This window comes from Platalea leucorodia, assembly GCF_965183815.1.
Source record: "Platalea leucorodia genome assembly, chromosome: W".
NCBI lineage: Eukaryota > Metazoa > Chordata > Aves > Pelecaniformes > Threskiornithidae > Platalea > Platalea leucorodia.
The window spans coordinates 2,757,824-2,781,465 of record NC_138859.1 but is presented as its reverse complement, the minus strand read 5'-3'; the positions used below and the strand labels follow the sequence as shown (position 1 = coordinate 2,781,465).

General features: G+C 52.2%; 3 protein-coding genes across 4 annotated transcripts; 2 read left to right on the top strand and 1 right to left on the bottom strand.

Annotated features, from left to right (window-relative positions):
• Window positions 1-6,050: 6,050 nt before the first annotated feature.
• Window positions 6,051-13,426, top strand: LOC309601704 (chromaffin granule amine transporter-like; the record flags this gene model as incomplete). The annotated part of the gene is made up of 15 exons (XM_082334870.1): window positions 6,051-6,174; window positions 6,410-6,770; window positions 7,447-7,505; window positions 7,772-7,855; window positions 8,135-8,227; window positions 8,547-8,636; window positions 9,592-9,635; window positions 9,782-9,842; window positions 9,981-10,076; window positions 11,888-11,966; window positions 12,091-12,142; window positions 12,327-12,390; window positions 12,494-12,613; window positions 12,821-12,954; window positions 13,267-13,426. 15 exons carry the CDS (start codon window positions 6,051-6,053, stop codon window positions 13,378-13,380), a joined length of 1,575 nt encoding a protein of 524 aa, XP_082190996.1. The 3' UTR covers window positions 13,381-13,426.
• Window positions 13,427-15,763: 2,337 nt separating this feature from the next.
• On the top strand, window positions 15,764-19,236 carry LOC309601508 (protein MAK16 homolog). The gene is made up of 10 exons (XM_082334540.1): window positions 15,764-15,848; window positions 16,242-16,291; window positions 16,529-16,638; window positions 16,756-16,820; window positions 16,968-17,119; window positions 17,424-17,478; window positions 17,570-17,644; window positions 18,014-18,124; window positions 18,352-18,408; window positions 18,690-19,236. Exons 1-10 carry the CDS (start codon window positions 15,834-15,836, stop codon window positions 18,876-18,878), a joined length of 879 nt encoding a protein of 292 aa, XP_082190666.1. The 5' UTR covers window positions 15,764-15,833; the 3' UTR covers window positions 18,879-19,236.
• Window positions 18,406-23,122, bottom strand: LOC309601507 (TELO2-interacting protein 2-like). 2 transcript variants are annotated; one of them, XM_082334538.1, is made up of 8 exons: window positions 22,311-23,122; window positions 21,856-22,042; window positions 21,248-21,340; window positions 20,678-20,862; window positions 20,446-20,589; window positions 19,713-19,875; window positions 19,315-19,432; window positions 18,406-18,478 (listed from the first exon to the last, which is right to left on the bottom strand). In XM_082334538.1, exons 1-7 carry the CDS (start codon window positions 22,943-22,945, stop codon window positions 19,352-19,354), a joined length of 1,488 nt encoding a protein of 495 aa, XP_082190664.1. In that variant the 5' UTR covers window positions 22,946-23,122; the 3' UTR covers window positions 18,406-18,478; window positions 19,315-19,351. The 2 variants fall into 2 exon arrangements, with proteins under 2 accessions (XP_082190664.1, XP_082190665.1); XM_082334539.1 differs by lacking the exons at window positions 18,406-18,478; window positions 19,315-19,432 and adding an exon at window positions 19,464-19,509.
• Window positions 23,123-23,642: the final 520 nt, after the last annotated feature.

The following is a 23,642-nucleotide window of genomic DNA, read 5'->3' as shown; positions in this document are numbered from 1 at the left end:
CGGGCCGGGGGCACGGGGCAGGGAGGGGGAAAGGGGGAAAGGGGAAAGGGGAAGGAAAAGGGGAAAAGAAAGGGAAAAGGGGAAGGAAAAGGGAAAAGGAAGAAGGAAAAGGAAATAAGGGAGAAAAGGAAACGGAAAAGGAAAAGGAAAAGGATAAAAGGAGAAGGAGAAGGAGAAGGAGAAGGAGAAGGAGAAGGAGAAGGAAAAGGGAAGAAGAGGAAGAAGGGGACAAGGGGACAAGGGGAAAAGGGGAAAAGGGGAAAAGGGAAAAGGGAAGAGAAAAGGGAAAAGGAAGAAGGGAAAGGAAATAAGGGAGAAAAGGAAACGGAAAGGGAAAAGGAAAAGGAAAAGGAAAAGGAAAAAAGGAGAAGGAGAAGGAGAAGGAGAAGGAGAAGGAAAAGGGAAGAAGAGGAAGAAGGGGACAAGGGGACAAGGGGAAAAGGGGAAAAGGGGAAAAGGGAAAAGGGAAGAGAAAAGGGAAAAGGAAGAAGGGAAAGGAAAATAAGGAAAAGGAAAAAAGGAAAAATTGAAAAGGAAAAGGGGAAAGGAAAAGGAAAAGGGGATAGGAAAAGGAAAGGGAAAAGGAAAAGGGGAAAGGAAAAAAGGAAGAGGGGAAAAAGAGAAAAGGAGGAAGGGAAAGGGGAAGGGAAAAGGGAAAAGGAAAGAGAATTAAAGAGAAGGAAAGAGGAAAAGATAAAAAGAAAAAGAGAAAAAGAGAAAGAAAATAGAAAAAGAGAAAAATATAAAAAGGGAAAGGAAGAAAAAGGGGAAAAAAGGAAAGAAAAACAAAGAAAGAAAAAGAAGGAAGGAAGGAACAAATGAAAGAGAAAGAAAAAGAAAGAAAGAAAGAGAGAAAGAGAGAGAAGGAAGGAAAGCTAATTAATTAATGGATCGACAGAAGGGTTAAATGGCTGAGAAGACAATAAAAAAGGAGTGATTCTGCTGTAAAAGGAAAGCGGAGCCCTGGCCTCCCACCCCGGTGGCCCCGCACAGCTGTCCCCAGCCCTGGGCCAGGGCTGCGGGGGACATTTGGGGCCCTGGGCCCCGCTGCCCCGGCTCAGCTGTGCTCCGGCGGTGGGGTTTGGTGTCCTTACACCTCAGCCGTCTTTTCCTGGCTCTGCCTCGATCTCAAACAGCGCTTTGATCTAAGAGCGTAACGGCAGCTGCTTAGGGGAGATAGGAGATAAGAAATAAAGTACGAACTGGCAATGAGACCGGGCTGCCAATGGAAACGCCCCGCTTGCACTGATGCCGCATACTCAAACATCAAGGGCTGACTGGTACAATTGTTTAAAGGACAGAATGAGAGCTGCCTTACCCCCTAAACCTTTAATTTAATAAAAAAAGATTTGTAAACACCTTTTTCCAGGAAACCATTAGTCTGTCAACCTTCTGTTTCCTTATGGGTTATGTATCTCCTCATACCTGCTAAATTTTAATAATTGCTGTTTGTTCTCCTCCCTGCTTAGCAGTGAGATAGAATTACTTGATGTTATAAAACAATATTCTATCTCCTTCTATGTTAAAACTAGAAATATTTGGGGGGAATATGTTTTCAAAGCGATATTGGCAATTCTGTGCTTGTTTCGAGGAGCAACAACGTACCAAGGAGTGGTGAGACTGGTGGAAAAAAACCTCAACAGTCGCACAAGAAACTGTTTTGCTAAGGAGGGAGTAAACACAATAAAGAATCCCCAGACAAAGGGACAACGCCGTCGAGTGGATTAAACACAAAACTGGAAGGCTTTGGCCAGGTTTCAGCTCTCCTTCTAATGCAACGTGACCTTGAGCACATTACCGAGCTCTCCTGTTTGTTAATAGCCAAAAGGACTTAACAAAATACAACCCAGCAGGACTCGCTAAATGGCAGCCTCAAGGGTTACTTCAACCGGCACCGCTTTGCAAACTGCTTCCACCTGCATTCAAAGCCTGCCTAAAAGGTGGCCCGGGGATGCAAACTCCAATGGCTCAAAACAGACCGTTTTGTGTTCTAAATATTTTTATTCAGTTCCTAGCGTTTGAGAGGACGATGCAAATTCACCCACAGGAGAGCAGAAGGCAACAGGCAGCGGCCACTGCCAGGGCAGCGGTTCTGGCGCTGGGTAATAGAAACCTGGTAAAGGAAATATTAGCAGAGAGTGACTTTAAAGCAAAGTATGGTTTTACGGGTGCCTGTTCCAATCTGTGTTTACGCTGTCATGTTCACCCAGCCCCGGGCTGGCGGTATTACATCCATAAGCCATTTTTCTCACGCTGCTTTGTACAATGCTGCTTTGTGCTGGTACGCAGGAGCCCGCGCTGCACAGCAGATGTATTTCACTGCACCTTTGAGGTGAGTCAGCAGCAGAAAGCAATCTTGTCGAGCGATGCCTGCTGTCGACTAAATTCACCAGAATTGCAATCAGCTTGCGGAGCCGGCGTGAGGTCTGCTATCAGCGATTTTTCAGGCCCACATCCTATGCTGGGCCTTGAGACAGCCCATAAATTCTCTTATACTTTTCATTACATCAGAAATGTTCACTATACTTTACTACCTCATTCTGGCCAGGAAGAAAATTGTAGTCATTTTTTTTTTTTTCCACAGGGTTAAAGAAAGAAAAATTCATGGCAAACATTTATAATGGTTAAAAAAAAAAATATCTTAAACAGAACTGCCTGGAAAAATCTGACAGACACATGGAAATGCTTCCAAAGCACATGTGAGTCAGCTTTCCCATCATCTCTGCAAAACAAGTGGCACGACTGCAACCTCCTTCAGCTGCTTAGGGCTGCCAAATGAGACTGTGTCCTGACCTTGGGGCCTACAAAAGAAAAAAACCAAGCCACCACAACTGTCTCCCCACGCCTCTCCTCACCTGAAGGAGAATCTGAATTATCTTCTATCCAGAGCCCGAGGTACAGCTGAGCAATTCTGAGCTCCCTCAGTAGGTGGTAGTGCTGCACTGCTCATTCGCTGTCTACTTTGCAGATATTTAGAAAGTAATTTCCAGGCCTAGGCATTCAATCCTCAGCTCATGAAATATATTTAAAGGCTTCAACTTCTGCTCTAATGCACACCCAGGGAATTCCTTGGTAGGATGTACTCATCTCACGTTATTGGCAATAGTTTTTGGCCATGCAGAAGCCAGATAAATGGCCTCAATGGCAGATTTACGCGCCAACAGAGAAAAGGTGAATATGTTTAGGATTTATTTTCTTCCTCTGCGGTAAATCTCTGTATCCTGAATGAATGATGGTATCGGTTTTGGTTTAAAAAAGAAATCACAGAGCAAAGTGTCAAAAGTTTAAGAAAACAGAAAAGATGGAAGAAAAGATACCACATTTTCAATGGCATTTGCAGTACTTCAACCACGCGTGGATAGAATTCTCCATCCAGCTTTGCTTATGAGAAACCAGCCTTGTTAGTCCGAGAAATATCTCCTTGTCCCCGGAGATAAAGCAGGCAGCATAACAGCGTAGGGAAAGGCCGCGGAGAGGCACCCCACTGCCAGCATCCTTCTGCGGGGAGGGGGCAAGGGCAGAATTCCGATGTGGAGGGACCACAACCTGTTGGTAGCCAGGGGAGAGGCGAGATTCCCCCATACGTCTCAGAAATCATGGGCCAGATCAGTGCATTCTGGCCTTAAAGACATTTCCATCCACTATGAACGCTTATCATCACACTTATAATTTTGGAAATCCTGAAAAGCCGATCTACGTTGTGGACTAGGTAGAGGCGGCTTGTCAGCATCCTATGGACCAGCCCACAGCCTGAGACTCAGAGACCTAAATATTTCTCTTTTCCTTTGGAGGAAGAGCTTTCTTTCGGTTTATTGTTCTTCTAATGCTAAAAACATTCAGCACATAGAGGAAAAACTTGTCTGAGAAGGGATGCTTTGGAGGAAGCTCCTTGTACCACATCCCGCGGGAGAAGCAGCAGCTCTGGTACTGCCTGGCATGGGGATTGTTGGACACGCAGCTCCTTTCCCTCCCTTCGCAGGCTGTAACGCAATGCAGATCTCCCTGCAAAGCCTCCCCGCAGACCCTTTAGCAAAACCCCCAGCTGCTGCCTTTTCGGCTGTGTATCCTGCAGAAGCCTCTCCCACCCACGCAGCGAGTCCTTCCCCGCTCGCTGGCGGATGCAGCTCCTTCACCGTGTGCCCGGTGCACGCGGCGGCAGCGACACGCACACATCCAGCCCACGCACCGGCGCCCGCTGCCAACGTCTGCAGGCTCAACCCGATAAACAGGCACGTACGGCCCACAGTGACACACAAACATGTGCAGAGGGAGCGGGGAAGAGCAACTGATGCGATGTCCCTCTTTCGTCAAATTGTGCTCCCCGAGTTTTGGAGTTAACCAAAAATCCCTGGGGTGCTGCAGGTCTCTGGGTGAAATCTGCCTGGTTTTACCCCGGGGTGTGTAAGACGGAGTCACAGCTGGAACGAGGGCAGCCATGCCAAGGACAAGCAGCACTAGGCAGCAAGAGAATGGCCGTCAGTCACTGGACAGTAGTCCAAGACCTAGACTATTATGTATTTTATAAATGCATTTCCCTGGGCCATTTAACGACGCCAGCCTTGCCTCCCAGGGATGAATCTGTTCACTGCCACTCGTAACTACCTGCCGACGGGGCAGAGCAGGCTTCCCCCACGGAGGAGAGGGCTGTGCAGACCCAGGGCGGCGTGTTCAGAGTGCTCAGACCCAGGCAAGAGTTAAGGTGCTCGGAGAGAGATAAGCGTTGATGAAAGCCTGGAGAGCAGGTGCCTCTGCTGCAGATAAACACTCCTGCCTCTCTCCCGCTCGTCCCCCTCAGCCCACCCCACCATCCTGCTCTGACGCAGAGGGAGCTGCAGGGCTGAATGAAACTTGTTTGAGGTTCCAATTAAATCTCCATGGAAGAGGGACACTCATATCCTCTTCTGATAAAAGGTAATCATAAATCCTCCGGGAGCAGCGGCTGCAGACCACACCGCCTCCCGCAGCAGCAGCCGGCTCCTCGCACCAAGATGGGCGCCAGGGTAAGAGTTCATTTTCCTCTGCTCCACGCAACAGGTTTGCATTGGGAAGGGGACAGGGTTTGTGGCTTGAGACACAAGGGCTACATTAGTCTATGTGTCTTTATTGTCTATGCTTCCTTACTTGTTCTCGCTCTCTAATTTTTTAATCTCTCTCTCTCTTTCTCTCTCTTCTCTTGCGTTAATTCTATTATTTGGTCTGCGCTACTACTTGGAGGTACAGTAAGAAACCATCCCTGTTTCCCAACTGACTTGTGTGGCACTCATATTCGATGACAGAGGGTTTGGACGGTTTGCTTTTTTAAATTAAAAATTGATAAATATCATTGGCTGGGATTTCAGGAAACCACAGGAGTATGGGAAAGAGCTATAGTTCGGACTCAGCTCCATCCATTTTGCCACTTAGTCTCTGAAGTGCCTACGAGCTCTAAGAATGTACATGGCTAATTTTTTGGTTGGTTTAGTGCAAATTTCTGATTGATATTTTCAGTGTGACCAAGCAAGCGATCTTCTCTCAGTCCCTCTGAAGCTCTGATCTTAATCATGTATGTTAGGCTTTTAAGTCCTGTATCTTGCCATGACATTTCAATTAGGTCAAATGAAAAGACATGCGAGGTAAATGAATTTCCTTTGAGACCTAATTTAATCTCCAAAGAACAAACATGGAATAAGAGATTACCACAGATAAGCTACTGGCTTGATTTGTGCTTTGAGTCTTTGGAAGAAGACTTAAATGATGCCTTGAAGCAGGTACACGATGTCTCAGGAGAATGGAAATGGGTTAGAGCGCACGCCATCTGCAACTTTAAATGCAAGCTTGGTAAAACCACGGTCTTTGATAGCAAAGCTGGTGGTCCCAGCTCCTAGGGAAGAGCACCCAGCTCTTGGAGGACACAGACACTAAGTGACCTCAGGAGTTGCCTTCTCAAGGGAGAAGCCATGAGCTGTGGGAGGTTGTAACCCAGAGTGTTTTCTTTAAAGGTTGTAGGAGAACTTCAGCCCTGAGGACCAGGAGCCAGCAGGACCCAACCTGTGAGCTCCAGGCTCTCAGCCATGTCCCCGGCTGCCGAACGCGTGCCCTGGCGATGGCTGGCGGCGGGCAGGGCGTCGCGGAGGCTGGTGCTGGTGGTGGTGTTCGTCGCGCTGCTGCTGGACAACATGCTGCTGACGGTCGTGGGTACGCTGTGCGGCTCTCGCTGTGCTCTTCGGGCGCCGCTGCAGGGTCTCGGCTCCTCGGTCGGTCTCCAGTCAATGCCAGCAGGGTCCCTGTGCAGGGAGAGCCCTGGGGAGGGCTGGGTGCAGGGAGCTTGCAGGACACCGACATCTAGCCAGCACCATTCAGTTCAGCTGCATGCCGAGCCAGAAAATGGAGTCAAATCACTAACTAATCCCTTCCCTGGCTTTTCTTTCAGTACCGATCGTCCCCACCTTCCTTTATACAACAGAATACGAAGGTGCTAACAGCTCCGTTGCCCCAGCCCGGACTGAGCCTGCTTCTCCAGCCTTGAAGGCTCCTCCTTTCTCCTCCATGTTCTCCTATTTTGATAACACCACAGTGATCGTCTCAGGCTCCGCCAACGCGACGGAGCTGGCGAACGGGACGGAGAGCAGCCGCCCGCCGCAGCCCCCCGCCAGCAGCCCCCCACTGCCGAGCGGCTGCCCGGAGGGCGAGGAGTTCCTCGCCAAGGAAAACGTCCGCGTGGGGCTGTTGTTTGCCTCCAAGGCTCTTGTACAGCTGGTGTTCAACCCGTCCGTGGGTCTCCTGACCAACAGGTAGGTCAGAGACCTGGCTTTGTACCAGGGTGTAGCCCTTCAGGGACAGGCAGCTCCTGCCTGCTAATGAAATCACCATTAGCTGAGCAGTAAAGGTCTGTGCTGCCGATGTGCGGCCCCTGCAATCACAGAATTACAGGAACCGGTGGGTAAAATAGCAAGGGGGAGAATATATGCATCAAAATAAGCGTGAATTTTACCTTTTCTAAAAGCCTACAAATGGCTTGCAAGTTTATATTACAACATAAGCCTCACTAATGCTCTCCTCAGGTGCAGACAGATGCTATTTAATACCAATAACCATCAAATAAACAAACAAAGATTCCCACCCTGCTATGGATATAATGTTCTTGTTCAGATGTTCTGCCTCTGAGTTTTAATATGCCTTTGTCCCTAGCAGACACGTGTGAGGGGCGCTGGGCTCACCTCCACATGGTCTGGGTGGGCAGATGCACTGGCAAAACAGAGCGGTGTCTCCGGGCGTGCTTTATGGTATGATCTGGGGGCACCCAGACACTGGATGCTTCCTTGAACAGCGCTCATGAGCACATCCACGCGCTCAGGAGATGCTCACCAGCCCACAGGGATGTGTGTGTTAAGGCTGGGCAGCAAGACCAGATCTTAACCTGGAATGAGGAATCCTCCCTGAGATAGTGCCTCTTTTTTCCCTTTCCAGGATAGGATACCACATCCCCATGTTCATCGGATTCATCATCATGTTCGTCTCCACAGTCAGTGAGTATTGCCCTGCTGTCTGCCCTTCATACGCAGCAGCACAGGAGAAAATACTTGGGGCTGTGCCTGCACCGCTGTCCCTGTGCAGGAGAAAGGAGTGAGAGCAGAGGAACCGGACTCAGAAATCAGTGACAAGAAAGGACAAGCGGTCCCCTGCCCTCTCCAGCACCCAAACTGGTGCAAGCTGAGGCCGCTCTTACCCTCTGCGGGGTTTTAACGCTCAGTCTGCAGTTCTGCCTGACGCCGTCTCTCTCCTTCCTCCACAGTGTTTGCTTTCTCAGGCACCTACACCTTGCTGTTCATCGCCCGAGCCCTCCAAGGCATCGGGTCGTCGTTCTCATCAGTCGCAGGTAAATGTTTTAGCTACACCGTAGTACACATTAGCTCCCCTTGTCTGGGTTCAATTAGCATCTCAGGAATGATCAGCAGCATGGACACGCTGGGTGCCTTTCTCAGCTTCGAACTCCTCCTCCTCACTGCCCCTGCCTGGCTGGTGCAGACGGTGCACCAACACGGCCCAGCTGGCAAGCAGCTAACCCTCCCCAAAGCCCAGGCTGCTTTCAGAGAGGAGCCCCACCACCACGGTACCAGCCAGCCTCACGTGGCCTCTGCTTTCTCTCTGCTCCCAGGCTTGGGCATGCTGGCCAGCGTGTACACGGACGACTTCGAGAGGGGCAACGCGATGGGGATCGCTCTTGGAGGCTTGGCCTTGGGTGTGCTGAGTAAGGATACCTTGCTCCCAATGGGGTGTAAATCAACGGCATCTCCAGAGCCTTGTCGGCCATCACCTACAGCTTCCACCTGCCTGGCTGCGCCCCTTTCCCAGCAGCATCCTGCGGGCATGGCTGGCCTGTCCGCCTCCTTCCCTCTGCTCACTTTCCATGGCCACTTCCCGCCAGATCCGACACCTTCCCACCACCTTCACCAAACACCCGCCGGGGGATTCAGAGAAAACCACGGCGGCAGCGGCCGAGCACTGCTGCCCGGGGGGCGCTGGGGACGGTGGCACTGCCGCCGTGTGACGCAGCCTTTCCCTTGCAGTCGGGGCCCCTTTTGGGAGCGTGATGTACGAGTTCGTGGGGAAATCGTCTCCCTTCCTGGTCCTGGCGTTCCTCGCCCTCTTGGATGGAGGTGAGAAGCCAAATGGTTTAATCCTACAAAAAAAAAAAAAAAAAGTGAAAAGATTTAAATGCAGAAGTTCAGGGGAGGATCTCACAGGGTTTGTGAGAAGGAAGAGGCAGATTAATACAACACGGGTGATATCATCAGCACTGGTTATTCCGTTATTGCTAAATCATATGTTTTCTACCACCAGATGCATGACATAGCAATAGAGTAAGAATTAGTCCCTCATTACTTAATAAACCCCTTGATTGCTTTAATGGCTTGACTAGCACATTGAATAAAGCTCTTTGAACTGTGAATTCTTTGTAAAAGGCACACTTGTCTGCTGCCTCTTCGCCGTGCCACGAAGGAATTAGACTTTGCCAGAATAAATGGTGATCCTTGTTCTTTCTCTGATAGCTGTATTACAGATGCAGGCCACGAGAGCCTTCAGAGTGTAACGGCAAAGTTATAGATAGCAGAAATGTGCATTTTTAGTGGGAAGTATTAAGCTAATTAAATTACAGTCACAGCTACCATCTTTGCCTAGATGTAATGCAAGACATCTTTAATGAAGCATGTAAGAGCTTTTGGAAAATGAAACGTAGGTCCCATACATATGAAACTTTCTTTTTTAATCCTATTCTTTTCCACATCTAATTTCTGTCATGCTCTAGTTGCGGCTCCCCAGCAGGCAGCTGGCAGCCTGATGGAGAGTATTTGCGTATCTGACTGCTTCATGGGCTGGCAAAACACTTCTAACACAGTCCACTTCAGGGAGTTTTGCTGCTCCCTCCCGCGGGAGCAGGGCTGGGAGCCACCTCTCCCTCTGCCCGCTTGAACGACGTCCCCAAACACAGTTACTGCATCCCCGGGGGCTCTGCCAATGAAAGGGGTCGCGCTAAAGGAAAAGCCAGAGGGAAATGTGGATTGAAGTGATGCTGTCTCCAGCAGTAAGCTAATAACAGTGTTTTCTTCCCAGCTTTGCAGCTCTGCATACTGCAGCCCTCTAAGATCTCCCCCGAGGTGAGTACAGATATGCGTGCACGCGTGGGCCGGTGCCAGGCGGCGCGAAGGAAGCGGGCGCGGGGCTGTGCAGGCACCGAGCCGAGGGCGGGTGTGAACGCACCAGCGGCTCTCAGCCGGCGTAACCCCGCTTTGCCACCCCGCAGAGTACCAAAGGCACGCCGGTGTTCACCCTGCTGCGAGACCCCTACATCCTGGTCGCTGCAGGTAAAGGCGGACGTCAGCACACACCGCGCTCCTCTTTGTGCACCTGCGTCTCCTGATTAAAGAGATTCACTCGTGCCTGCTTGAAACAGCGGCAGAAGGTGGCTAAAATAGAGCATTTCTCCCTTTTCTCCCCGTCAGGAGCCCTCTGCTTCTCCAACATGGGGGTCGCCATGCTTGAGCCCACCTTGCCCATCTGGATGATGCAAACCATGTGCTCCCCAAAATGGCAGCTAGGTAGGTGTCGTGCTTTGCAGCCTTCCCTCCCAAACAGTTGCTTGATTTGGTTTAGCTAGAACCGGTCCTGCTTTGGCACTGCGAGACGGATTGAATAATCTCTTATATCATTCTAAAAAAGAAGAAAACATATACCCTCGCCCGCACAGAGTGAGTGATCCCAGGCTGCGTGTTTCTCCAATTTCAGCTGGAAATGTCCTTAGCGGTAGCTACACAATGTGTTTTTCTCTGTTACTGAAAAAATTGTATAGAATCAGACTCCCCACAAGAGCAATAATGGTGGAAGAAAGGCTGTTTCGTGCACGGGAAGCCTGTCGAATCCCGTCTTCTGCAGGGCAGATAATGGTATCGTGCTGGGCTGAAATCGTGGCAGCCAGATGGGTTTTGCAGAGGCAGCTCTGAGTAAAACAAGGCCATTTAGAGAGTTCCAGGCAGGACAGGATGGTCCGTGCTAATTACCAGCTGCCTAGAAAATGTGATATGGAGATAACATTGTCTGTGTTTGCTACAAAAATAAAAACTAATTGTTATAAAACTCAATTGGCTGAGGAATGACCTGGGGGGTGCCCCGGGCTACACTTAGATCCCAAATTGAATTGCAGCCTGGGAGCAGGAGAGCTGAGAGAGCTCCTAATCGAGTTATCCTCTGGCCAGGCAGGAGCATCCATCCCGGTAAGAGCCTACAGTGCTTCTCATGAGCAAGTGATTGAGCAAGGATGGGCGAGGGTGAAGCAGCGTCCCAAGGATTCTGGCAGTGGGGAGAAGGGACAGCGTAGCTGCCTGGTAACCACAAATGTCACAGGCTGAGAAAAGCTCTCAGGGCTGCTCCCGTCACCGCTGAACTCAAGGGGAACCTTTGAGGTGACTGAGCAGGACCCAGGGGTCAGCAGACATCGAAGAAAATCCCAAATATATTCACTAGATTTTCAGGTACCTGAGATTTGAGGGCAGTTTGGATGTAGACACGGTTCAACCGCAAGCCACCCATCGCACAAGCTGTTATCAGCTCACGGGGCTTCTTTATTTGTATGCTTTGGTCTGCCCACTCCCATAATCCTGGGGAAAAAACCCAGAAGAGCTTGGCCTAAACCTGCAGGATTAACTGTGTTCTGTAGCTGTTAAAGAGAGGAGAGAAAATTAAACATAAATCAGTGCGTTTCAATAAGGAAGTTGTCTTAGTGAAACGGAGCTGATCAGTTTTATTTTAGTTGGCGGGAGAGTATATTAAAAATAAACAACTGGTAAATCAGCAAACAGTGCAAATATTTAATTTTGACTACATAATGATCTCCAAGCTTTTTACTTCAGCAGTTATTTTATTCCTCTTTATTTAGTAACTGAAAAGCAGAAGGCAAGGGGAGAAAGGTGGAAGAGGGAGAAACTATGACAGGAGAGAAGGACGGGCTTATTAAAGCAGCGGGGACAAAAACGTTCTGCATTTAGCTTCTGGTTGTCTCACAGATTTTGTGGGTGAATCACTGCACCTCTGCGTGCCTCAGTTCCCCCCCCATCAAAAGCAAACACATTTTCTATGCCTCCCTCTATCTTCATAGAGGGATCCCCACCCTTCTACAGGGCACGGAGCAACGGGGCAGGCAGCGCAGCGGTGACGCCGAGCAGCGGCGGTGGAGGACACGGAGAAGCACCACTGCGTGGCCAGGCACCCCCAGAGCGGGTGCCGGACGCCAGCTTGCCTTGCCCGGCTCGCGATATTCTCCAAATGAGAGAGGCAGTTAGCGAAGTGAATATTTTTGCAATTCCGCTCTATTTGCTTGGGGATGACGCAGGCTTTATTATTCTCTCTCTCTCAGGGATGGCGTTCCTCCCTGCCAGTATATCCTACCTCATCGGCACCAATCTCTTCGGGATTCTGGCTAACAAAATGGGCCGGTAAGTGGAACGTAAGAGATTTCAGCTCAAGCCAGCCCAGCCCTGCGCTTTCAGCATGAATTGTAATCATGGTGGTGTGCACGCTGAGAACATCTGCCCTCTCCTAACTGCGGCTTCGTTGCAGGTGGCTCTGCTCCCTGATCGGGATGGCTGTGGTGGGAATTAGTCTCCTTTGTGTAAGTAGCGCAAGACGATTTCGAGACCTTTCTGCAGAAGAATCAGCAGGGGCAGCGTGGGCAATAGTACTGCAACAGGGTTACGTGCCCGGCAGTCGGTAGATGTTCAGCAGTCGCACGTGTGTATCGGTTTCGCAGATCTATGTTACACCTTCACACCTCACACACCTCTCTCCGCTCAAAGGTACCTCTGGCCAAAAATATTTACGGGCTGATTGGCCCCAACGGTGGGCTCGGCTTTGCCATAGGTAAGCTGTCAGCGTTCAGGCTGCGCAACACAGCTCACACGCAGCTCTCACCACTGCCCTGGGAGAAGGCGATGACTGATCAGGTCCTTCTTGCTTTGGGCAGGAATGGTGGACTCCTCGATGATGCCCATCATGGGTTACCTCGTGGACCTTCGCCACACCTCCGTCTACGGCAATGTCTACGCCATAGCTGATGTCGCCTTCTGCATGGGCTTTGCGATCGGTATGGATGAACTCTTACCCACGGGACGACGCACTCGGTGTGTCTCTCCCTCGGTTTATCGCTCCCTCTCCTCCACCCAGTGTTCATCGCAAGCAACCGGCACTGCGTCTGCAACCCAGTCACCATAGATCGATAGGCCCCCTCCAAACTGGAAAGGCACCTTTCGCTCTCTGTCATCTTAACCTTTTTTAATTTTCAAATTTGCAGGTCCCTCCACAGGCGGGGCGATTGTACGAGCTATCGGGTTTCCCTGGCTGATGATCATCATTGGAGTTATCAATATTGCTTACGCTCCTCTCTGTTGGTACCTGCGCAACCCTCCCGCTAAAGAGGAGAAGATTGTGAGTATACTTTATTCCCTTAAAGTACAGGGGATTGATAACAGAGAGATTTGGGAGAGGGGATTAGAATAAATTTGCCAGGGATTGTGTCTTCCCTTTTGAGCTCTACTCTGCCCTCAAAAAAGGGATAAAAACCTCAGACAATAAACCCAGAAAAGTTTAGAGCTATGGTCCTTTCCCTAACTCACAGCTTGTATTCCCTGGGCAGAAGTTGGCTGCTTTGGCTTTCTCTAAAAGTGGTAACGCTCCTGTTAACTATTCAAATTAATCACTATTTTTACTAAAGCACGATTTCTTCTCTCCTTTACCCAGGCAATCTTAAGCCAGGAATGCCCCATGCAAACCAAAAGCTACACCACTCAGAAAACCCTGCGCGATTTCCCTCTCACAGATGACAGCGATGTGGAGGCAGAAAACGCGGAATAGCCAGTGCAAGGACGCGTGCCCTGTTTTGAAGCTAATATTACGTTTACAGAACATGGATGTATTAGCAGCCAAGAATAACCCAGCCTCCCCCAAGGCTTGTGGACACAGGACGGACACAGGCTGTACCGTTGCCCTGTTCTCTTGGCCACGCAATCCACAGCAGGGAGTAGAGACCTGGGATTTGGAGGCTCTGCCCGTTTAGTTAAGCCACCCCTTTGCTGTGTGACTTCTAGGCAAGTTACCCAAACTCACTACATCTCATCTGTAAAAAAAAAGTTACAAAGATGAGGAGAACCGTATCATCCTGTCCTGCAGAACAACACTGTCTCGGGCACAGCCTGCTCATGCAGTAGGGGATAATATCAACACCTCTCCCAGATGAGTCCAGTGGCATTTGTTAACGTCTTTAAAGCGCTTACTGTTCTTGAAAGAAAAGTACTGGAGAGAATGCAAATGAAATCAGCAGCATCAGCTTTGGGAGATTTCTTTCTTCAGAATTCTGCTATAATCCCCAGCATGAAACCTTTCTGCAACAACGGGGCATTATCCATCTGTGTCACTGCCAGTCCGTCAATAAAGATGTCGCTGTACTGCTGATGTGCTCCGTGCTCCTCTGAAGACAGTTAAAAAAACCCACAACCTTTATTGCTGTCTCGGTATAGCTTTACGTGCTGTGCTATTTATGTGCTACTTATGGCTGCTTGTGCGTCTCCTCCACCATCCATTAAATTAATTAATTTGTTTGAAGAACTCCAAGAAATTCAGGTAGAAATAAGGCTGAAAGCAGTTTTAGACTCTTCGACTCAGCCGACAAAGCCAGTCAGATCCCTTGTGATTCTAAGCGACTAACAGCGCATTTTTAAAAATCCCTGCCCCTCAGCTGAGGTGGGGTAATGGGCTGTGCTTGTGATCCTAACCCACTGCAAGGAGAAGCACAATAGATTGATTTAATTGCCCTTTTGCAATTTCCTGGCCACAAGTTTAGAAAGAGAGCAGCTGCACTCTTTAACAATAATTATTGAGTATAATGGGCTGTAAAAGTATGTTACAGTTAAGCAAGAGAGAGAGAGAGAGAGTGAAGTAACAGAGGTACCAAATTCATCTCCTAAGTATCAGAGAAATTCCCGTGATCTCATTTTTTCCAGTGAAACTTCAAACTTACAACTTCTCTGGCTCCACTGTCGGCAGTTTATATAAACTCATTTCTGTCTTGAATGAGCAGTTGTGTAACGCAGAGCCATTTCACTTGCCAGAACGAACAGATGATTCACTGCTCTGGAGCCCAAGCAGCACAATGCAGATGCACTTGCCAGCAGGGAAACAGGAGGATAATAACAATTCGTCAAGATTTGGTACCTTATGACTCATTACCAAAGGTCATAAATGGCTATTGTCAGGCAATCCCACAGCCACGGCGGGCCCATTGCCCCTCGCTTTGCACATATAAGATGAAATTATATTTCTTAGGCTGACTGGAAATGACTAATGCTAAGCCTGTTCTCAAAAACTGGTTATTTTTGTCTTCCACCTGTTCCCCTGCTTTGCCAAGAATAAAAGGAAAAACGCGTTTGCTTTCTGTGATGGAAGGAAAAAAATGCGAGCTGTTCTATTTGGGGATCTGTTCACACCTCCCAGTTAAATATTAACACTAAACCCCTCTGTGTGCTGGGTTGCTCTGGAAACATCCCCCCTGCGAGGACCAGCAGAGCAGACGAGCCTCCGACTCCCGCACGTCAGACTCTTTCCTCCGGCACTGGCAGCTCTGACTTCTTAATTAATAAATTAGTTGCAGCGCCAATGATAATGATGGAGTTTCTCCGCTCTGAGTGAGGAACTAGGTTGCAATCTTTGCATCAAACGACACGATTTTTTTTTTTAACCCACCCTGCTGAAAAAATTCGTGATTCTTGAGTGCATTAACAGCGATACAAAGAGGTGCCGCCACCCCTGCGGCTTGGGGAGGCAGAGGGAGCCAAGGCGGGTCTTGGGAGCTGTGGAGGGAAGCGTTTCCCCCTCCTTGGGGAGAAGAATCTGCAGACAAACGTTTCCCTCACGGCTTCTGCAGTGTAAAATTAAACACCGTGGGTCTGCATCGTGGTTGTCCCCTCCGTCCCTGAGGCAGCTGCCATCTCCCACTGCCAAAGCACCGACACAGCAAACGCGGCCTGAGGCCGGTCCCCCCCGCCGCCACCACCCTGGTGCCTCAAGCAAGACGCAGGGCTGGACCAGCACCCGGACGGGGCTGCCCAGGGACGGCGCACTTGAGAGGGCTCCTCTCAGGCTGACTTCCCCGCCCAGAGCGGCGGGCCCGGCCGCGGGCCCACCCGGGGGACCGCCGCCATGACGGCCCGGCCCCGCCCCTCCCCTCCGCCTCCTCCGCTCTCGCGAGATCCCGCGGCGCCCCGCCCCTTCCGGCGATGGCGGCGCGCTAGGCCGGCGGCACCGCCACCACCATGCACTCGGACGATGTGAGTCCGCCGGTTGATCCGGTTCCGTCCGCGCCCCCCCCAGGCAGCCGCGCCGCAGCCAATCGGCGCCCGCCCCGCCGCTTGAGTCGGTTGCGTCCGGCTGGGGGGTGCCCCCCCCCCCCCCCTTTCCCCAGCCACCACGTGGCGGCGGTCCCCTGTCCCCAGCCCGAGGGGCGCTGGGGGGGGCACAGACCGGGGGGGGGGGGGCTGTAACGGGGAACGTGGCAGCAGATGGGCTGTCCCTGCCTCCTCTTGCACCAGTGGGGTGCACAGAGGGGACCCCCATCTTTGCGGGGTGCCCCCCCCCCCCCCCCCGTCAGAGCCTCACGGGGGGGTGCACAGGGGGCCGGGTGGGCGGTGGCGGTGCGTGTCACCCGCTGTTTGTCCTCGCAGGTTGTCTGGGACACGCTGGGAAACAGGCAGTTCTGCTCCTACAAGATAACGTGAGTTTTTGGGGAGACGGGATGGGCTGAGCTCTCCCGGCGGGGGGGGGGGGGGGGCTGCAGGGTGCTCCAGCCAGGAGAGGAGTGGGGAGGGGGATAAACGTGGGTGCCCCCCATCCCTGTGCCACCACGGCCACCCGTGACAGTGGCAGAGGGTGGTGCGGGTGGCTGCGAGGGCCAGGGCGTGCAGCGGGGTACCCCCGCCCTTCCCCTTTCTCTCACCTCTCTTCTTTCCAGGACAAAAACCCAGAATTTCTGCCGCAATGAGTACAACCTGACGGGCCTGTGCAACCGCTCCTCCTGCCCGCTGGCCAACAGCCAGTACGCCACCATCAGGGAGGAGAAAGGTGAGAGCGGACGACCCCTTAGGTGGGGAGGGGGCGAATACCGCCTGCTCTGCGCACGCCCCCGCTGTCAGGACACGCTCCGGCTCTCTCCCGGCATCACCTTCCTCTCTTCTTTAGGCCGGTGTTACCTGTACATGAAGACGATAGAGCGGGCAGCTTTTCCCCGTCGACTGTGGGAACGGGTGAGTTAACGAGAGCAGACGGCGTGCTCTAACGTCATTTACCAACGGCGGCAGAGGGCCGGGAGCGATGGGACTCCTCCCAAGAGCAGATGCGCCCCCGCGTTGTTGCTGCTCCGTAGCTCAACCCTTTCCCTTTCCCCCCTCCAGGTCCTGCTAAGCAAGAACTACGAGAAGGCACTGGAAGAGATAGACGAGAACCTCATCTACTGGCCGCGGTTCATCCGACACAAGTGCAAGCAGCGATTCACTAAGATCACGCAGTACCTCATCCGCATCCGGAAGCTGACGCTCAAGCGACAGTGAGTGACATAGTTAAGAGCGATCACTTAGCGAGCCGCTGCTCGTCCACGGAGCCGCTGCCGCTGGCTGCACGCAGAGCCCCAGCGCGCCCAGCTGCCTTCCTGAGGCTTTGGCAGGCTTGCAAATGAACCTGGCTGAAATGGATTTAACTGCGGCGGCGTCTGCGTGTAGAAACGCACTTGAACTAGTTGCAGCCACATTTCTACTGCTGTAACTGCTGGTTGTTGCCCTGAAGGAGCATTTGCTCACGTGCTACACAAGAGGCTGACGGATTCGCTAACTAGCTCTTGTTGTTCCCTGTAGGAGGAAGCTCGTTCCTTTACGCAGAAAGATTGAAAGGCGAGAGAAGAGACGAGAGGTAATTCCACTCTCTCGCGTAATCTCCTGTCGATCGCTTCTGTTCCGCACGTCTTTCAAACAACTGACACAGCTCCTCTTTGCTCCATTAGGAGAAAGCCCTGATTGCCGCTCAGCTGGATAACGCCATCGAGAAGGAATTACTGGAAAGGCTGAAACAGGATACGGTAAGGATCGCTGCCTTCAGAGCACGGCAGTAAAATTCCTCCTACTGCCCTCTGTCCTGCCGGTTCTCTGGGAGGGACACGGGCGTTGGTACGAAAGAGAGGCACTGCTCGCGTAGGAGGGGTAGGGGATGAGTGCACGCTGCCCTTCTTGGGTGGTTTTACAACAGGCTGGAGGACGTGCTTCCCCAAAACGCAGAGCCCCTCGTTTTCTGTGCAGGGGTGCATACTTCAGAATTAGGGAAGGGGCCGAGCCACAAGTTCAGCCTAGTCTGATACTGCGTCTGTGCAGGCTGCAGGCTTTGGGTGACCCCACCACCAACGGCTGTCTTCCTCCTGTGACTTACAGAAAATCCCCATTTTCCTTTTCAGTATGGAGACATTTACAACTTCCCCATTCACGCCTTTGACAAAGCTCTACAACAGCAAGATGCAGAAAGCGAGAGCGAGTCCGATGCAGAGAAGGAAGACGACGACGACGAGGTAATGCTTTCAGCCACAGCACCGCCGTTAATCCTCCCCTGGCCTGGCGCAGCACCTACGTGCTGGGCACCGTAGTGTGAGTGTCAGGGTGAGAACAGATGAGGAGAGGTGAACTCAAAAAAAACACGTGTGTGCCAGTGGTGGCCTTGGTGGCTCTTCCATTGCAGGTCGTGACACTGTTTTGTGCTCAGCGTGTGTGTACGAGCTGCTGACTTTATTTCTTACAGGACACGGATAACAGAGAGTTTGTGGAAGCAGATGACAGCGACCTCAGTGACTTTGAGGTAGGTGAAGCACCAGGTATAAACTGTCAGGCTGAGCTGCTTGAAAGTAACCTCCGCCCTCTGGGTGTCTCTGGTGATGGGATAAGAGCCAGCAAAATCAGATTTGTGGCACCTAATGGTACAATCAGACTGCGCTGTATCCACTACACCCCAGCTCCTCTGGCTAGACAGCTGGGGGCCAGGAATTATAAAATGGAATCGGATACACGAGATAATTTTGCAGAAAGAGGAGGTTTAGTTACACAGCGTGCTTTGACCTCACTCTTGCCTGTCTTTCTCAGGACATGGATAAGTTGGAGACAAGTAGTGAAGAGGAGCAGGAAAAGGAGGAAGAAGTAGAGAAGAAAGCCTCTCACTCCAAATCTAAGGGGAAAACTCCCCTAAAAGGACCAGCCAGAAGAAAACGTCCCTACATTGAAATAGAGTATGAGGAAGAAACGGAGCCAACCACTAAAACAAAAGCAGCCTGACTCCTTCCTGAACCCACGTTTTGTACTCAATGACAGGACTCCAGATCTGTCAGCAGAACTCCTTCCAGCTTTTGCCGCTCTGTGCAGGACCCTCAAAAATTACTCCTTTTTCAATATTCTAATTAATCATTTTCTTTAAGAAAAGAAGGGTTTCTGTCCTGACCCCAGGCAATTGCTGCAAGTTTGTACAACTCCTGCTTGAAGCACAGGTTTAAGGAAGAAGACACCCCACCCTCTCTACAACCACACAAGGCTCAGCTCGGACTGTGCTCCGGGAAGGAACCTGGACTGGGGGGCACTGCTGCTTTGGTCTAAAGCTGGAGAAGCCCGCGTGGGGCTAGGCGAGCACACAAGTCTATCTTGTTCGGGGGAGGTATGGGGTTAACAGGGGTGGGATGAGAAAGACAGTAACTTTTAATAAATAAAAAAAATTTACTGTACAAAACGCGGGGTGAGCATTGATCAGCCACGCCTCACGTGTTCTCTTGCACTTTTCTGATGCATTCCCGTACGCGGTTCTCCTCACAGCTGCTGTACACGCCCTCCAGCAGGATCTGAAACAAGAAAAGCATCATTTTCCAGTGGCTCGGCACGCTCAGGTTTATGGTGTTATCAGCCCTCCCCTGGCTATCTGTTGGAAGAGAATGATACAAAGCATATATAGGTACCCGTTGATACGTATCAAGTCACTTATCAAGTCAAGTACTAACGTTGAGGTGGATGCTTTCAAAATACCGTTGGACTGAGGAAGCAAGCGGGCTCTTGCACGCACCATGCTGCCCCGTCTAAGAGGGAAGGGATCAGAGGTGAAGCGGTGCTGGGTCCCCAGCTCACCTTCACTTGCCCTTCAGAGCAGCGATCCAGCAGGATGAGGCAGTCCGTGGCCCCCTGGAGCAAGGCGGCTTTTACCGGCTCTGCGGTTGACCCTTGGTCAGTGTGTACATCCCAGATCATCTTCAGCAGGGCTTTGAGGAGCACAGGGACCCTGCACGGCATTCTGCAAAGGAAACGGCAACTGCGCCTTATTCTAAATCCTCTTCGCAAGCCAGGGGGAAGCACAGCCCTGTTCAGCAGTTCCTAGACACTTCAGGCAGGAGCTGCTAGTTGCCGTTTACGTGTGGAGCAGGAATGTAGCTGGCCTAAGATGAGCAACTGCTTCAGCGATGAGGCTGAAGAAGCTGCCTCGTTCAGTATGCCCACCAGAGGGAGGACAGGCCCTGAACACAGAGGTAACCCGAGGATGGGGTACCAGGAACGCCTCTCGCGGGGCAGCCTAATTCACAGCGCAGGCCTTACTCCACAGTTCTGCCGTGCAGAGAACACAGATTTCGTTTCTAGCCAAGCTGATGCTTCTAGAACAGGCAGAAGTCAGATCAACATGAGGACCCAGCTTAATTTTGGGGCCAGGTTTTTCAGCAAAGCAGTAATGCCAGTGATTCCTCTCTGTGACGGATTTCTCCCTTAAGATTTCAGGGCCCTTTCCTCAAAGAACAGTAACTTTGGCTCTGAAAGAGGGACAGCATTCAGGATATGCTTTCTACAGTGTCTTTGACCCACAGACCGGTACCTGGGCCAAGCATGCTCTATGGTGCACTGCAGTGTCTCCAGTATTCCCAGTCGGGCTTCTTCCTCAGGGCCATCACAGATTTCCAGATACCCCAGGATAACTCGCTCCAGCCTCTTCAAGTGCCGAACTATCAGGATGCCAAGCCTGCCGAGACGAAGAAACACACACTGAGAAGGGAGATATAGACCAAGGCCAAAGCAAGTCGCTGCAGGGCTGCGGCGGCTGCTCTCACCTCTGCACAAAGGCAGGCAGGGTCCTGGCGTACACCCGCCGCAGCGCGAGGCGATGCTCTGCCTCCATGTGGGTCAGAACCAGCTGCAGCACCTCATCGCAGGGGGCGGTTGGTCTGGCCTGCTTCTGCTGCCGCTGGGCTCTCTCCAGGATCGGCAGCAAGTCCAGCAGGCACAGCAGGACTGCCTGGTTCGGTGCGAGACAGTAAATCTGGGCAATCCTGCTGATGTTCTTGCCAAAACACCAGTAACTTCCAACCCCGCTGACCGCCCACAGCTGCTGCAGTTCACCTGACAGACCCAACTACTACTACTACCTGTTACCGGCCACCTTCGGCAAGGCTGCCAGCTGCAAGGGGACAGGAGGCAAGAGATCTTCCCTCCACTTTGAGGTTTTCCTGAAATCTATCGAGTTACTTTGTCTCTTGGCCACAAGCATCAGCTACTAACAGCCTGACTGCACTGTCTGCGAGGAAACAGGTTCTGCCTCCTCGTGCCCTATGCTGGCTGTCCCTCACGGGGCTGATACGCAATACCGCAAGGCAGATTAAAATGAAGTTCTGCTGTCCTACCTGGATGAGAGGGGCCTCTCGTGAATAGAGATGGTTGTAAAGGGCGTGGTGCACCACCTGAGCTCTGTTGAACTGGCACAGATCAGCAGCTGGCTGCAAGAACAGAGAACGGAACGTTATTCCTGTGCATCACATTCAGCACCCGCTTAACCTAATCAAAGAGAACAGCCTTCACAAACCCAGGTCTTATAAAAACAACCCTCGCACATACTGCGCGTTAGGAACACTGCTTACAAGAAAGCGTGAGCAGGTGCTGTAATAAATGCAGGTTAAACTCTGCCACGCGCAGGAGCGGCCACTTTCCTTTGCTTCCCCAGCTGCTGTTTTGCAGTTCCGCTGGCATTACTTTAATACCCTGCTCTGCAAACTGTTGTCAGGCTGATATGTGAATCAGCCGAGTTCAAAAGGTGGGAAAGTGATTCTTTGCTTAGCGTAATAGATATAAGAACTACACGTATTTAAACACACAGGGACCGTATGGAGGATGAAGCAGAATTGCTAGGTTAACAGCAGAACCAGGATTACAAGTTAGGAATCCTAACAGGCGTCCAACCCACCCTTCCTTCAAACAGCACCCAGAAAGGGATCTAATTTCTCAAATCCCTTACCACGTTGAGAACGATATGATGCAGGCAGCGCACACCCAGGATTTTATTCTCCTCCCGGTAGTCGTCCGAGATGAGCAGCGACGGCGGGAGGACACGCTCCAGGTAATGGCTAAGCCAGGGCCGGGTGACGTGAGGCAGTGTCCAGGAAAACACGAACTTTGTGGCAGGGTTACGCTTCCAAGTGTCTCTGGAAATACAAACATAAGCTCAGTGAACACTGGAACTAATGAATGCTCATTTTGTACGCATCTGGGCCTCTCGGCTGACCATAAGCTGTGATTGATTCCCTCCCGCTTCCATTACCGGGGTATTTGTAAAGCTTTTGGCCCCATATTTATCGCTGAGTGTCTTGTAACGCCTGAGCTCACACCGTTTCCCAAAGGTTTCCAGTGCTTCCCACAGAGACCAGCCAAACACACCACCCTTTCCATCGCTGCCCTCCCCTTCCTACTCACTTGGTTAACTCCGGTTTCAGGAGCCCCATCACTGCTGCAAATCTTCCTTCCTCATCTTCATTCTTTCCCCGAAGGAATTCAGCCACCGACCCGCAGCCTGCGGCCTGAACCAGCAGCGCCAGCAGCTCCTGTGCCACCGACTGAGACCTCGCGTTTGTCCAGGGCCTCTCCGCAATATGCGTTGCAGCAAAGATGTAGATGGGTCCCATCACACGACATAGGATTGGACCCACCACGGGGACGCCCAGAGACTCCTGGGTCTTGGCAGCTTCCAGCTTCGCAAGGAGGTGTAGAAACACGGAGCCGACATCTGCCGCTCTCTCAGCTGCGGCAGCGTACGCGCTGTCCTTACTGGGGAGATCTGCAGCGTCTTGCTCCTGCGTTGGGGGTGCTGCGTAGCCATTCAGCGCAGCCACCAACTCCCCCAGCGTCGCAGGGCTCAGGCCTCCAAAAAGCCACCGGCAGTCTGCAGCCTCGACCAGCGCAGCCAGGTCTCTGACCACGCCGGCCTTGGGGGCACCGCCCGTCCCCTCGGAGAAGAGCAGCCCGATCTGGAGGAGGACTTGCTGGGCCGGCGGGACGGCGGGGGGCGGCTCCTCCAGCCTCAGGGCTCGCACTAGGCCGCTGAGCTCCATGGCCCGACCCACGGCCCAGGGCCACTTCCCGCCCTGCGGTGCGACCTCCCCCGCTCTAAAACGCCTTTAAACACATCCCCCCCACACACCTTTAAACACCATTCCCGGTGCTGGCCGCGGGCAGCAGCGCTCTGCGAGGAGAGCGCCCCGGAACGCCCTCAGAGCAAAAGCCTACCGTCTCCCTCCGCAGCCGCCGCAAACCGCGCCGCTGTCGCAAAATCCCATCCTTGCCGTAAAGGCGGGGGCGGGGGCGTGGCTATGTGTGAATAAATTAGCATGGGTAATGTCTCACGGTAACGCGGGGAAGGGGCGGCCCTGCGGCCCGGGGGAGAGCAGGAGGCGGCTGTGGGCGCGGGGCCGCATGGTGCAGAGGGGGCTGCACCGGGGGCCGCGGCAGCCTCGGGGCGCGCTCGCCTCGCCCCGACCTTAGGGTGAGGGGCGCGGCGTTGGGGTCAGGCGCGGGAAAAACACTCCGATCCTTCCGGTTCATAGCAGATGATGAATGGGAGTGGCACGCGGCTGCGTGACGTGTGCGCCCTTGCGTTACGACGTGGCACAATCCCTTCTGAGCGCCGGGGGGGTCAGCGCCGTCAGCGCTGGCGTCATTTTTATCTTTAGAGTGTCGAAGGGCAGAGAGCAGCGGGGACTTGGGGTAACGGCCATGGCTCCTCGGTGGGGGGGGCCCCGTTGGGTGCCG

Coding starts and splice junctions, on each gene's coding strand:
- LOC309601508 (XM_082334540.1), top strand. Junction 17,479..17,569: donor GGCGAGAGAAGAGACGAGAG/GTAATTCCACTC, acceptor TTGCTCCATTAG/GAGAAAGCCCTGATTGCCGC. Junction 18,125..18,351: donor AGGAAGACGACGACGACGAG/GTAATGCTTTCA, acceptor TATTTCTTACAG/GACACGGATAACAGAGAGTT.
- LOC309601507 (XM_082334538.1), bottom strand. CDS start 22,945: ATGGAGCTCAGCGGCCTAGTGCGAGCCCTGAGGCTGGAGGAGCCGCCC. Junction 22,043..22,310: donor CTGAAACCGGAGTTAACCAA/GTGAGTAGGAAG, acceptor TTGTATTTCCAG/AGACACTTGGAAGCGTAACC. Junction 19,876..20,445: donor ATAGAGCATGCTTGGCCCAG/GTACCGGTCTGT, acceptor TTTCCTTTGCAG/AATGCCGTGCAGGGTCCCTG.